This window comes from Gouania willdenowi, chromosome 22 (genome assembly GCF_900634775.1).
Source record: "Gouania willdenowi chromosome 22, fGouWil2.1, whole genome shotgun sequence".
Classification (NCBI taxonomy): Eukaryota; Metazoa; Chordata; class Actinopteri; order Blenniiformes; family Gobiesocidae; genus Gouania; species Gouania willdenowi.
In genome coordinates, this window is record NC_041065.1 from 2894696 (window position 1) to 2910749 (window position 16054).

General features: G+C 39.0%; 1 protein-coding gene across 1 annotated transcript; it reads right to left on the reverse strand.

Moving 5' to 3' along the window:
• Nucleotides 1–5040: 5040 nt before the first annotated feature.
• LOC114456273 (tuberoinfundibular peptide of 39 residues-like) lies at nt 5041–10404 on the reverse strand. The gene is made up of 4 exons (XM_028437922.1): nt 10290–10404; nt 9558–9662; nt 7841–8017; nt 5041–5206 (listed from the first exon to the last, which is right to left on the reverse strand). The coding sequence occupies exons 2-4, from the start codon at nt 9659–9661 to the stop codon at nt 5041–5043; spliced, it is 447 nt and encodes a 148-aa protein (XP_028293723.1). The 5' UTR covers nt 9662; nt 10290–10404.
• Between the last annotated feature and the right edge of the window lie 5650 nt (nt 10405–16054).

Genomic DNA, 16054 nt, shown 5'->3' on the forward strand with positions numbered 1-16054 from the left:
TTATAGTCATCTTAAAGATGGAAATCATGGTTTTAATCACTAATAAAATTTGTTAAAAGTGACCAAAAATGGTGGAAAAGGTGGTGAAATGTGATTTTAAAAACCACAGAAATTGATTAAAAGTTACAAATTATAGTGGCCCAAAAAAACAGAAAAAGTTGTAAAAAAACAAATTCGGAACGGGCCCGTGGAACGCCTCGTTCCCGAGAATTCAGTAAAATGGCTGAGCTCTACTGAGTAAAAAAATGTGGCCCCCGTGGCACATACAGTACGAAGTGATGGGCCTCATTCATATATTGGTATGTTTACATGGGAGCTTTAATTCGATAAAATGGTTTGCTTTTCTCCCATAGACAGCTCTCTGGTTTTCATGTTTGCCTAACAGCAAATGTAGTTTTAGGTCAGGGTTAGGGTATGATGTCTTTGGTTGATCAAGGAAAGAAGTAGATGAATCTGATCTGCTGTATATATTGTCAGAAAGGCAGATATCAATACTTTTATCGTGTATCACTACTCTCCGCTTTGTCTGGAGAATAAATCCCAGTAAGAATGAAGAAAAAACATTTCTATGCATCTGTCTTCAGCAGTGTTCCTCAAATGGGGGTACGCGTTGGCACTACAGTGAGAGAGAGGGGGGAAAATTTACAATTAAAAGCATTACAAATATGAAAACAAAAACACACAAGTAAGATAAAAATATACTGAATAATAAAAAGAAGGCAGTGACTAACCGTACGGTTGCCGTATCAATATACCCACATTCTATCCGTACGCAGCGCCCCTCATTGGCCAGTTTAGGTCATGTGACTAAGATTAAATTTAAGTGTAAACCTAACCCTAAAACGTGTTGCGATATAGGGTTATAACCTAACTCTAACCCTAAGATGCTATGTACGTGTACTTCAGTAAACGTACCAATAGCACCGGGGGTTGTCCGTACGGCAACCGTACTAATAAATACTTTCTAAAAAGAACAGACAAAAGACAACAAAATACACAAAATGACACCAAAACACACACACAAAGCAGCAACAGACACACTAAATGAGAGAAAAAATACACAAGATCACTACAAAAATAACAGACAAACATACAAAACGACATAAGAAACAACCAAACGACACCAAAAACACACGCACTGAGAAAATAATATAAATAATACCAACAACACACAAAAATTACAACAAAAAATATAGTGAATAATAAAAAGAACAACACAATGACACAAAAAACCCACACAATGATGAGGGAAATGATCTTGATTACAATATGAACTGAAAATACTCAGGTCAGTCTTGGTCAGGAGGGAGATGACCGTAAATGATCAAAACTGTAGAAAAATAATCTATTTAGGAGGCACTAAATACTGTTTCTTTCCAGTTATTTACACAATGAGATTCTTTAAAATGTGTGTTTTCACTCATTCATTCCATTATTATGATCTATAGTTGTTTTTTCACAGAATTCTCAGCAAAATGTAGTGGTCGGACATAAAGGGGGTACTAGCATTCAGAAGTAAGAGAAAGAGGTACTTGAGCCAAAGATGTTTGAGAACCATTGGTCTACAGGACTCCACATCCCACAATGCACCAATACATGAAAACTCACACAACTGTTTTCACATGACCCCAGGGAGTTAGACTGCCCTGTGATATATGTCTATGCACGGAGGAGACTAACTAGAATAAATGACAGGGAGAAATGGTACTACTGTCATCTGTCGTCAGAGCTGTTCAATGAAAAGATCTGGGAAGAAGGTGTCACAGAAGGAAAAGGAAATGCATGTCGAAAAATAAAAGGAATCATTAATAAACGTGTGGAAATATAAAGAGAATCAATAATGGAAAAATATACAAATGTAGTCATAATCTTTTTCCCTTTTGTTTTTGTTTTTTCTGTTTGCGTTTTGACTTTGCTTTTACTTCATGACTCAAGCTGTCGGTAAAAGCAATGTCAAATCAATGCAAGGGCTGTCAGGCTGACTAGTCGATACCTGATCACATGATTCCTGCTTGCAGCTGGAAAAGACATGGAAAAAGCGCGGAAAAGACGACGACAAAACAGAAAAAACAAACTACATTTGTATATTTTTCCATTATTGATTCTCTTTATATTTCCACATTTTTATTAATGATTCCTTTTATGTTTCTACATGCATTTCCTTTTTTTTTTGGCACTCCTGTGATTCCATAAGGGCCGGCCTTCCCAACAGGTAACACAGGCGGCCGCCTTGGGCGCAATTTACTGAAGGGGCGCCAAATTGCACCCACCCAAAATAATAACAATAATAATAATTTAAAAAGGTATAATAAACATGAATCACACCCTGTACAATCATTGTACATGTTTTCTTTTTATTAGATATTAATATTAGAAATCTGCAACTATACCTACTGATCTTCTGCCCATATTTATGCATATTTGTATTTATTTTATTTCAATTCTTGTTCTATTCTATATAATTCTATTGTGTAGGGCACCAAATGACCTAAAGCTGGCCCTGCCAGCGGCTTTATGTATGTTTCACTTTAGACACGTATATATAAGTATTGGACTGTCAAATGTCATAATATTATAATAAGTGCCTCAGTTTAATACTTGATTGAAAATAAAATAATAAAAAATGGAACATTGGATAAATTACGCTGGAAAAGTCAAAGTAGAAATTTGAAAGATCTTTATGGAATTGTGTTTTTTCAGAACCGTTAACCACATCTCTGCTTTCAAATATATTTAGTACTAAAAAAAGAAAGTTTCGAACAACATTTCTGCAGTCATATGTCGTTGCTTTGAGCCCTTTGCTGTAAACAGGTCACAGATTTGGAGGGTGTTATAATAAACCCACCTTTACAATGACATTTATGATTATTTCATGCTCCCAACTTTGTTTGATGAAGGCCTTTCAGGTAAAACTGAAGAGCTGATCGTATCTGTTGTTAGACTAAAAATGTTTCCCTCATTGAGATTGTTTCACAAACATGATAATAAAGTATTTTCAGGAAAAAAAAGAACTGCATCAGCCAGGAAAAAACACTGCATTTTATTGTTAATGAGAAAAACAAAAAAAAACAAATAAAATGACATTTTCTACCTTTACCACCAGAAGCGTTTCCCATCCCTGTAAACAAAGCCTGACAAAGTGAGGATGGTCTCCAAACATTTGGTAATACAGTGTAAATACATGAACAGAACCACCATCAAATCCATCACATTGAAGATATTTATCTAATCGTGCCAAAAACGGCATGAAAAGCAGTGATGTTCACCATTTAAGTGTAACCAGAGGTACTGTCACATACTGTTACATAAATAAACATAAAAACTGCTCAATGTTATCCACAATAAATGTTATATTACAATTCTATAAATCTTAATACATAATATAATTAATATATAAGGGGGTGTAATTTTATTAATGATATAAATTAGATATATTATATGAAAAATACATTCGATTGTACTATACTTAGTGGAAATGGATTTGATTTAAAAATCACTTTTTTGACAACAAAAGTAGTGTCAATAATAAATACGAGGGATGAGAATATGAGAAAACCAAAACACAGAAATAAATTATTATACAAATTATTAGTCCCATTGCATTTATGGGTATAAATGTGTACTGACCACATGTAAAATTAAGACATTGAAGAATTAATATTCATTTATACATTTACAAAAATAAATAAATTAAAAACCTGAAAATATTTATTTAGCACTGAGATTTCAAAAATGCACAATGTAAAATAAAACAAAATAAAATGTTTAACTTGACCCACACATACATTTAATAATAATGACGTTACTGTAATTGACTTATTTTACAGTAAGTGGTGGTCAGCAGTTTATGAAGCACATTGAACACTTCTAGACTTTTGCTCTCGTCTTTACAACATCCTATTTTGGTCGGATTGTTGCGATGAAAAGTGTTTCTGCTGTAAACCAAACACGCCGTTTTGGGCCATTTTTGGCTGAAAATTTTCAGTTGCTGAATTTTCATTTTATCATTAATAAATACATAATAACATGGTTATATAACTGACTATATAGACAAGTCACTGCTTTTAATACCAGTTTTTGCAATATAAAATCAACATAAATATTACACTAATATGTAAATAAAAATTAGAATCACTCTGTTTTCTGGTTTTTCATCGACTGCCATTCTGAAAGTCTTGCATATTATTGTTAAACGTATAAAATGCTTCTTTAATGTGATCGCTGTGATAGTGGTCCTGTTTATTTACACGTACAGAAGCTGGTTACTGTGTGTGGGTATGAGCCGAGGTCATGTTTATTCTCCTGCTTATATGTCTACGATAAGTGCAGCTCTATAATCTTTGCTCCCATCCTCTAGTATCTAATAATTATATAAAAAAAGTTCACTTCAAGTAATCTGAGGGAGAATTTGTCCACAAACTACATAAAAAGCGTAAAAACTTCAACTCTACTGAAGAAAAGATAAAGAAAATACAAGAAATTAACGCATACAACGCTTAAAGGCAGGGTAGGTAATTTTCAAAAGCTAGCATGATTTTGAATGTAGCACCATCCGAGGGCTCCGCCTTCACCCCCCCACCTTGTGCTCCTTCTAAAGCCACGCCCCTCACTCACATGCACAAGTGCCGTGCTCCAATAGCAGACCTCAGCTCATCGCTTGTATTGTGTAGAAACTATGTTGTCTCATTCAGTAGTAAGTAAACACTAAACTTTATCATTATATATGTTAAAAAACGTGAACAAAAACGGTGACACACTTTGTGTGTGGGCTCATACACGCGAGGGGTCGAGTACGAGCAGGGAGACGTGATTGGTTAATGAAAAACAAACCGTCTTTTTTCATTGGTTGAAGTTTTTACAGGCTTACAGCTGCTACAGATGACAGATTTCTGTCAGGACATAAAGAAATTTTCAACCAAAAACTTGAACAGTGTATGTGGAGAAAATTACGTACCCTACCTTTAATCGTTGAACAGTGCTCTGAAAAAATTGTCACTACATGTTTAAATGGAAAGAGTTTTGCCAGAAATGAGAAAATCATCAAGAGGAATTAACAACCAGCAGTTTCTGCATGTACGTGTTGAGCCACTTCTGTCGCTCCATGGATGTGAGGAGTTTACTTTTCTCTCTGAAGGCGGCGTCATCAGCGACCACCATGTTCCTCTTCACCATCCCAGCGCCGTGCGTGGACCACGCTGCGTCCACGCTGCACCAAAGGAGACAAGTCACAGGATTCTTCATCAGTTCAAACATGCAGAAAATTTTAATTCAAATAATTTTTTAGCATTGCCAACAGTACTTACTGTACTGTGTCATATATCAGAAACTGGTGGCCCGGGGGCCACATGTGGCCATTGGTCTTATTGTGTGCGACCCCAATGTAAACGCATAAACTATAGTGGTGGGACGATACACTGACTTTACGATACAATAACCCATAATTGGGTCAGGATAACGATTCGATGAGAATATTATGGAATGAGAAAATAGACCCAAAGAACTGCAGTAGGTTCTTTCATTTGATTTGATTATTTGATTTGAAATACACAAAAAAACTAAAAAAATGTATAAAACGACAACAAAATAACACAAAAATAACATGAAAATATATTAAATTACAACAAAATACACTTCTGGCTGTTTTGGTGTGGGGTGGCGCTGCCTGGCTGGGAGTGCTTGAGTTCGCCTGCTTATCAGTCCGTGGCTGGCAGGGTGGCCCTGCTTGGGCGGTTGATGGCATCCTCTCTCGTCAGGGGTGCCCTGTGGAGGGTGTTGTATCGTGGTGGCATGCTGGCCCTGGTGTGGGGGGCGGGCTTCTCTCCTGATCGGCCACTCCCTGCTGCGGTGGGGTGGGCCGTTCGGGGCCGACGTGCAGCGGGGGTCGCCCCCTGGACCGCTGGGGGATGTGGCTGGTGCCCGCTGCTCCTGGGGGTGGGGGGTGCTCCGTTGGGTGCCGCAGAGTAGGTCTCCGGCTGTGCTGCTTGGCCCGTCCCTGGGGCCCTTGATGCCGCATGCTTGTCTGAACCATCTACCCTCTCTGGTGGCCCGCCATGTAGACGGGCCGGGCTCACACCAAACAGGCCTCCTACATGGACATGTCACCTCACTCCCAGCTCGTCTGGCTCACTCACTTGGTGCACCACACACCCATACCCAACCGTTGGGGGGCTGGAGGGGGCCGCCGCTTGTGCTACTAAGTAGTAGCGTAGGGGTGGCACTCCCACCTCAGGTTGCCCTACCAATTCCTCCAATTTTGATCACATCTCAACACACCACTCCCCTGGAGAGTACAACCACCACCTCCGTCCTGTGGATCTATTGCACCACGTACACATATGTACACAAAAGTTTCATCCCCTTTCTTTTAGTTGTACCTCATACATTCAAATGCCTCTCCATTGGGATATCAAGAGATACCAAAACAGGGTGGTGGGTAGGTTCACACATTTGGGTCAGTCGTGAGGGGGCCCGGCCCCTTTGTTGATCGCCGTGTAAAGTACAAATACATCAGGATGGTGTGGGTGGGTGTGGCAAGGTGGTGGGTCTCTGGGGGGCATGGGGTGGTGTTGCTGGGGGCTCTCTTTGCAATAACAAGCATTGCTGTCTTAAAAAGATTGCACTTACTGTCGTGTTGACCCTTGACAGCATGTGCAGACAAAGAATTAAAAACGACCTTACCACGGCGGTCGCCGAGGGTAAAAACCAGAACATGAGAGGAGTTTGTTAAAGCAGTGGAGAATGACTTCCCTACGTCTTCAGAAAGGTTCTGGATGAGCACCAATGTCTCAGGAGGGGGAAACAGTGCACTGTCAACACTGTGTATGGTGGGGATGGTGCACTGCTGACCTCAACTCGAGACGTTGTGGATCGGTGGAAGGAATTCTTTGAAGACCTTTTCAAGCACAACCTGTCTACTTGAGTTTTGTGGACTTGGAGAAGGCATTTGACAACGTACCTTGGGGATTCCAGTGGGGGGTTTGAGAGTTAGCGGTATCGAACCCACTGATACGGTCACTGTACAAAAGCAGTCAGAGCTTGGTCTGCATACTGGTTTCCAGTGAGGGTTAGACTCCACCAGGGCGAACCCTTTATCACCAATTCTGTTCATAACTTTTATAGACAGAATTTCTAGGTGCATCCAGGGCATTGAGGGGATCCAGTTTGGTGGCCTCAGGATTGGGTCAGTGCTTTTTGCAGATGATGTGGTGCTGTTGGCCATGATGAGAATGAGCACCTCTAAATCTGAGTCCATGGTTCTCGACCTGAAAAAGGTTGAATGCCTTCTCTAGGTTGGGGATGAGAACCTCCCCCAACTAGAGGAATTGAAGTAACTTGGGGTCTTGTTCACGAATGAGGGACGAATGGAGTGAGAGACTCTGACAGACTCTGCACCAGTCTGCACCACACCGTCCAAGTGAAGATGAAGCTGAGTTGAAAGACGAAGCTCTTGATTTACGTTCCTACCCTCACCTATGGTTATGAACTTTGGGTCATGACCGAAAGAACAAGATCTCGGGTACAAGCAGCAGAAATGAGTTTCCTCCGCTGGATGGCTGGGTTCTCCCTTAAAGATGGAGGGGCTCAGAGTAGAGCCACTGCTCCTCTGCATTGAGAAGAGCCAGATGAAGTGGCTCAGGCATCTAACTAGGATGCCCCCTGGACGCCTCCCTGGTGAGGCGTTCAGGGCACGTCCCTCTGGAAGGAGACCCCGAGGAAGACCTTGGACTATGTCTCTCTGCTGGTCTGGGAACGCCTTGGGATCCCCTGGGAAGAGCTGGATGAAGTGGCCAGAGAGAGCGCAGAAGATGAATGGAAAGAGGGTTGTGAATGATGACATTACCTGGTGTCGGCTCTGTCTGGTGAAAAGAACCATGAATCCCTCGTCAGCCGTGCTTTGCTGCCAGCAGTGGTTCGGAGGGCCGGAGCTGACATCTGGATGCTCCAATCCTGTAAAGAGATAGAGGGGAAGAGGATGCTCCACTCCACTCGTTGATGATCATCAAAGTCATCTGGGCTTCTGCAAACGGACAAGAAAAAACCTTCACTAACAACTAAACAAGAAAGAAAATACATTAACTTACAAGGAAAAAACCCTTAACAAGGAAAAAAGCCTCAACTTATAAAGGAAAAAAAAAAAACAACTATGAAGGGAAAAAAAACTCTTTTTTTCATTTTTTCTACTGAAAACAAATGTATTCGGTATGAAGTAGTGCTATTGATTGATCCTGGTCAAGCTCAATATTTTAGTCAAAATATTTAAATTTGTCGTATTTAGTTGTAAAATGTTTTATTTTTTGCTATTGGCTGAGAAATAGACGTCATTGGACCATCTTCCATTACAAACAAGCCCTGTTAGCCCTATTTTCTCACAATTAATGACTTAAAATTCATGTTGTTTTGTAAATGCAGTATCCTCATTTCACAAACAGGCGCTGCTCTCGTGGACACTGATTTTCAAACATAACTTTTCTCCACATAAAAGTTGTATTTGGGAGAACCAATATATTGTATTCAAAAACAAGTCTATATACTTTGACAACTGGTGTAGAAAAGGAATCTTACTTATTAGTCAGCTTTTTAATGATATTGGAATTCTTTTTGGAAAGTTTTTGATGCCATTCCATCCGGAATACGTACAGTATGTTGTGTAAATGTTCAGATTTCATAGCTCCTGTGTCCCCCAGGATCTAACTAAAACATACATTGGTACAATCTGTTTTTCTGCCTTGTACCTGACATTTAATGGGGATATACATGGGTACTTGCACAATAATATTTTCTTACAAATAAAGTGAAAGAAATCTCATATTAAATATTACACAGATTCAGTCCTGTTAAAAAATGTCTTAGTGAACTTTAAAAAAGCAGCTGCACATTTTGTAAGGTGTTCCCTGAAACCATGGCTCACTTATTTTGGTCTTGTTCTGCCACCAAGCTGCTCTGGAAAGATATTAACAATATTATCTTGTCTCATGTCAATCCTTCCTTCACACTTTATTATAAATAAATGATCTGTGGTTTTCAAGCTGATAAAATATCTCAGAAGAGACCTTTTATCATTAACCTTCATATTCATAAGGCAAAATACACAAACTCAAAACCTAGCTTTGTAACATTTAGAAAAATATTTTTTTCTAAAAAAATATTTTTAGCAAAAATATTTTGCTACTATAGCATAAAAAGCTGTGAAAACACTAACGATTTGTAATAGTTTCAATCTTCTTTGAATGAAAGCTGGGGGCGGGCCCCACATTCGGTCCTACCAATCCCCACTGTTGCCAGCAGAGGGCGCTCAGATGTCTTACTTTTTTGTTCTTCTTTTATTTTTTTTAAACTAAAACAGTATGTGGCCCCTGTAGAGGAAATAAAATAAACATGAAACTTGACAAATCTGTGCTCTGTACAGTTTTCCAGCACTGTTTGCATTTTTTGCTAACCCTAACCCTAACCCTGCTAATGTGCATGATGTCATGTTTATGTTTGTATTAATAATACATTTTTAAAAAGCCCTATTAGCCCCGCCCCTCCAACACACACATACACACTCACACACACACCCCAGAGGCAGCCGAGGCTGAGGAAAGCCTGATGTCACCAAGGTCATACCCAGAATGCAAAGCAACCGATAGGACAGTTGGGGGACAGCAGTCATTTCAGACATCCTAGGAGAACGTAAGAACATTAGAACGTTAGAACATTAGAACAAAGATCCTCATTGTTTAATCAATAAAGAGTCTCATCTGTGAGCATTGCACTATTATTATCACTAAATATAAATATTTTCCAGGTTTGACTCCTATTAATCTGTCTATGGAGGATTTTTTTTCTTCTAAAAAAAACAAACAAAAAAAAACAGTCATTGTTGAAGTTGAATCTTCTTCAGTTACAGTTAATCCAGCTCTTCTTTGGTCGGCTGTGGGTGGAGGTGGTTTTTATTTACATCATTAAGCTTCTTCCCAGTGTCCAACACCAGCACTGGAGTTGGAATGAATGAGAACAAATGTTGAGTTCTTTAAAGTCTCTTTAATATTTAATAAAACTAAACTTAAAGATGAATGTAACAGTTCATCAGTTGTGAAATAAAATGATAAATACCTTGTGATCCAAATTAAACGTACAAACATAAACACCTCCCCTCATCTCTTCTGCCTGTGCACAGAAAGTCAAAACCTTGATTTCCCTAAATTCTGAAGTCAAATCTTTTACGCCTTTTTAAAATCGTCCCTTTTTAAACCAACATTGTTGCTGTTTTTAGTGTGTTCAGAGGCCTGGGATCAGAGTTGTCTCACCTGTCTGTAAATCTGTAAAAAGCTGAAGGCAGCTCAGGGATTGGTGGAGTTGGATCAGATAATTTTCCAAAAAGAGAAGAAAATGGTTCCCAGAAGGTTCTTTGTCTCCCGTGTCGTCTGCTTTGAGAGATGATATAGTTTGTCTGGTGTTGTTGTGTTTCCGCAGGAATGAGTGTTGGTCTACACACCATCAGTGTCTTATATACATATGTATGTGTTTGAAGGGCCCACCCCCTCCTGACCCCCTCACCCTCACTTATACTCGAGTGTATCCACCCCTCAGCAGATCAATCCACCGTCAGGTTCTTCTGCAGGAGGCCAATCCTGGTGGAAGTCATAGTTTGCTTGTTAGTGTTGTTTTTCAAACACTCAGGGTTGGCGTCTCAGAGCTCGGCTTCGTCGCACTGAAAATCATTAGGAAGCTGCTGTGGATACGCAGACCCTGGGGGAGGGTTGGCTTCTTCATCATCTAAAAACTGACCAAACACTACTGACACGTGGTTCTGTTTGCTGCTGATGGGAAACGACTGGAGTCAATCGATAATTCACTGATTGTCTTTCGTCCTGATGGCCTTCTGTTGAGGGTGTAATAGTTAAAGGTTGTGGATTTCTCTTTGTTTGAGTATTTAAGCACTCTTCAGAGTCATTGCACACAGCTGTGAGTGAATGAGCATCATCTGGACAAGAGTCGTTAACCCCTATAGGACACTATCGCTATAATTAGTAACACCATCACTACCGCCGGGTGATTTTTACCCAATATCATACACCCAATAAAAAGTCATTATCATCAAAATATACACAGTACAAATGACAATACAATATGTGTTCTTTTATTCTCAACTATGCCTGGCCCATGTGTACGATGTACATTTTAGGACATCCTCAGGTCTCAGAGTGAGGTGTCAGTCATCTGGAAAACCTCTTTCATTGGTCAGACCAAACGGACTCATGACTCAGCAAAACCTCCGTCAAATGAAATGGCCTCAGGCTTTAAAATGTAAGTTGTCAGATGTAAAACACAACATTCATTTTTATTTTGAAGAAACCAGAAATACATGCGTCATCATCAATATGAGCTGCTTCTAATACAAGAGTAAAGTTGAAAGCTGTTATTTTCTATTTATTCTTAAAGGTTAAAGTCAAATTCAACCATTTTCTTCTAAACACATTAAATATGTTAAAAATGTATTCCTTAAAACATGTACAAATCCATTCAACCATTTATAATGTAATTGTGGAGCTAGGCTTCACAAAATGTGTTTCAAATTTCCGTTACGTAACAGAGCTATCACTAGCACACCAAACTCAATTCAACCCCTAGCCGAAAACAAACCACATATTTGCATCCGCTGGTGACACTTTTTTTGCACCGTGATTGTGTGTTTTTGCCTCTAGTGGGCGCAGTTCTAACTCTACACGGGAGAGATGCACATATTCAGAGCAGACCTTTCCAATGACGCCTTGCTTGGCCCGATCTGTGGAAAACCAATGGGAGAAGCACTATTGACGCTGGAGCTGCTTTCCCACTGCTCTCTCCCATAGGGTGAGGGTTAATACACGGACAAGTTTAACACTACTGTGTTGATAAACACATCTATGTATGCTATTTTTTGTTAATTAGTGCTTACATAAAACATCTATGTATGCTTTCTAGTGCAATATATACCCACACTTCTGCATGTGCATCTGTGTTATGGGCATTATGCAATATTATAGCCAACATAGCACTTAATAATCAGGAAAATAGGATCATGTGTAATGTAATACATTACTGTACAATAATGTGGCAATGTGAGTACAATGAGGGCTGAGGTATAAAGAGTACTGATATATTCTACTCAAGTAGAACTGCTGTTACTTGATTGAAATTATACTCAAGTGCAAGTACAAGTAAGTGATACATAAAATACTCAAGTACAAGTAAAAAGTAGCTCAATAGTAAATAGTACTCAAAGTAAATGTTATTAGTTATTTTCACCCCCCGTGTTTATTGTTGGTAATAAATCGTTGCCATGGTTCCCTTACATACAGTAAACATCTCATGTATAAAAAGGAAGAGATTAAATCTTGCACATTGGAATTTAATTTCCACAAAGGCATCTGTATGAAATAAAAGGTCAAAGTGTACAATTAAAAAAATAATAAATAAAATAAATAAATAAATAATAATAATAATAATAATAATAATAATAATAATAATAATAATAATAATAATAATAATAATAATAATGATAACAATAACACCAATGAATTCAATTGAAAATAAAAAATTCTCAGTCTCTAAGTATAGTTACATTTATGAACTCCAAAACTGAGAAAATAACCGACATTCAATGCTGTTTTGGCGCCATGCATTACGTTTAATCTGATTGGTCGGCTATGATGTGATGCATTTGATTGTTGTCTGGACCTTTCAATTTTTATAGTTTCACAATGTCTGTTGATCATTTTAAAACAAAGAAAAAAAATTACTCAGTAACAGTTTGGTGTAGAAATGTAACAAATTACTTCTTTTAAAACGTACTTAAGTACAAGTAAAATTACTTATTACCTCCGCCAAGCGCGGAGCAAGGAGCGGAAGGTTATATTTTACCCTGCGTTTGCCTGTCTGTCTGTCCGTCTGTCTGTCTGTCTGCCTGCCTGTCTGTCTGTCTGTCTGTCTGTCTGTCTGTCTGTCTGTCTGTCTGTCTGTCTGTCCCCAGACACACACACACACACACACACACACACACACACACACACACACACACACACACACACACACACACACACACACACACACACACACACACACACACACACACACACACACTCTTCCCACTACAGGGGAGCTTTTTATTAATCAAAGATATGTGATTGTGTCCATTCACTGACAGTGGACAGGAATGTGCTGCATAGATATAATATACTGTTTATAAATATATTAACATAACGTTTGTTATGGCCTGCTCTGTTGATTCACGTGATGTCACTCACATTACTGCATTGCGACAAAGCTAGAGCGCTAAATTCTGATGAAGAGCAGGAAACTTGAGAATCTGTCGTCTGAAATCATTAAAATGCCCATATTGTGTGTAGTTTACGGATGCTCCAATCGTTCTAACAGAGAAAAGGAAAAGATTTTATAGAGTGAGAAATGTATAAAGCTCACAGAACAAGTGGTCAGGAGGAGCAGAGTCTGCTGATGTTGTAGCGACCACTTCATAAGGTATGTTAGCGAGCTAACTTTGTTTTTTTGGCTGTGTTTATATAGCATTAGGAATCCGTGTACCCTTCGTTCTTTGTTATTCTGTTTTAAAACCAAATCAAAATAACAAATAAAAAGTGTGGTTATTTTGTTTTTCTGATTTGAAACCAAAACAGAAATACAGAAAAAACAAAAAACAGATAAACAGCGGTTTTTTTTTATTATTTGTTCTGTTTATGTGATATTTATGGTGAAATTAGAGTGAGAACTGAAGTCTGCTGCACCTGGTTTCCCTCCCCAGGTCCTGGACCAGGTCTGTTTAGGATTGATTTCAGCAGTTTTCTGGTCCTGCTCATGTTTTCATTCAGTCTGTGGATGTTTTAGCTCGTATAAAGCTACTCATGCTGTAGTTTTGTTTGTTACGGTCCAAATATAAATAAACTGGTGACTGGCTATTAACTGTGAGGCTGGTGTGATGAACAATATTAGAACTTCTACCATTTGACAATTTTGCAAAAAAAAAAAAATTGCAGCTTTTTGTAGGGTAAATATAAATAACGCTAACAGCAGCCGTCAACACACACGGAAGTTGATCATAAGAAATGAGACGCACCAGTAGATTTATTACACCACATATGTGCATGTTTTATGTAACATCCATTCTTTGGTTTTGATTTATTTATGTATTAATAACGTTGCTTCTTTTTATGTCCGGACCGGGAGCAAAAGTCACCAGTTTATCTGGATACTATTTGGACCGTAACACTGTTCGGTAAAGTTGTCAGATATTCACAGATTCGGACTTCCAGCATCAATAACTCTTTAATCAAACGTCATTGACACACAAATAACACCTCTACCATCAGTGTGAGGTGGACAACATCATACAAGATCATTTTCTATCAAACGCAGCAGAATAAAAGTCCGTTTGTCGGTCGTTCTGTGTGGTGAGATTAAAACATGAAGCTGTCGTTCTAGTTTCCCTTAAATTTCCACATATCACACAAACAGAACCACATTTAATTTAAAACAAAAAAAAAACACTGCTTGTTTGGTTTTTAAACCAAAAAAACAACCCGTTATTTAAATTTTTCCGGGTGTGGGGGGGAACGATATTGATACTCGGAACGGAGTGTTTTTGTACCCCCCACAGTTTTCTTAATGCCCCCCCAGTTAATGCTGCCTGGTGCTGTAGTACGTTAGTGGAACATTTACAACACAGCCTTTGTGTTAGACAGATCAGTGTTTGATTTGTTATTTTCATATCAGATGCAAGTTCAAGCTTGTGGGGGCGTGGCTTTGCAAGGAGCACTGACAGTAGCATACGGGAGTGGGCGGAGCTTAGAGGAGGTCTTGCCAGGTCAGATCATGCCAGCTTTCCAACATTGGGGACTACACCTTTAAAGGTGAATCACTGGTTAATGAGATTTCACTGTAAATGAAATGTAAATATCTCTATGACATTTTTTGGACTATTTTACACTCATTTTACATTTGTGTACATCAAGTGTAGCAAACAGACATGTGGGGTTTCTCAGAACCTTACCAGCTGCTGTAAATCATGAAATGAATAGCTGTAGTTGACTCTATTAAACCACCTAACATGTTTAGTATGATTTCATTAAGTTTAATGGACAGTAAAGTAATATAAACAGGGAAATTAAGATATGGAACAAACTGAATGGAAAAAGTAAACTGATGTTGACATGATGTGGAAATGGATGAACTCTGAAACAGAAAAGAGGAAATGTTGAAGAGGAAAATCAGAGTCCCTGTAAATGTTCTCTAGCTGAACTTTACCAGGCTGAACACGGAGGGAAACTGTTGTCACGTTAGTTATTCTTCTCACGGCACTGAAGCACCTTGTTAGTACGTCAGTGCAGCAGAAAAACTCCTTGAACAAAAAAACCTTTAATGCTCTCCCCGGACTCACAAACATTCTGAGTGAGAAGACAAGACAGCGCTGAGTTAAAATAACAGGAAGCTGGTTTCCATTTAAGGACTTCGTTATGGCTATTGTTGGAAATAATGCCGACCGACAGGAAGCAGCTGGCCTTAACAAGGGCGTCTGACTTTACCCTGGATAATGAGCCTGAGTCACCGCGTAGCACAGCTCCCAGAAGGCTCTGCTCACAGCAGCAAATGACTGTTAGGGCCTGAACGTCAACCATCGTTCAACTCGTTCATTCACTTTGGCTGAGCGTGAACTTCAGCGTCCCATATTTCTGCCTGATGAACATTATCGTTCTGATGCTTGTAGACAACGCGCTGAACTTGGTTCAGCAGAGCAACAGATTTCTATAGAAACAGCGTGAACAGCTTTTAAAAGTCCAGTATTATGTTATTTTCACCCATCTCAATTTGTTCTAACAACCCCAAAAACATAGTATTTGAAATGTATTTTCCCAAACTCACCTGTTTTAGAGTTTTAGCCTCTGAAAAGTCACTTTCATTCATGCTTCTAAAAACAGGCTGTTTTGGGGCTTTCATGCATATGTGGGTGTGTCTGCATGAAGACTCTATGCCACAGCTTTATTACCATAGCGATTTTCTTTAGCTATCCATACACTTCTGT

Coding starts and splice junctions, on each gene's coding strand:
- LOC114456273 (XM_028437922.1), bottom strand. CDS start 9,661: ATGTCTGAAATGACTGCTGTCCCCCAACTGTCCTATCGGTTGCTTTGC. Junction 8,018..9,557: donor CAGCCTCGGCTGCCTCTGGG/GTGTGTGTGTGA, acceptor GTCCGTTTGCAG/AAGCCCAGATGACTTTGATG. Junction 5,207..7,840: donor CCAGACAGAGCCGACACCAG/GTAATGTCATCA, acceptor CCTTTGGTGCAG/CGTGGACGCAGCGTGGTCCA.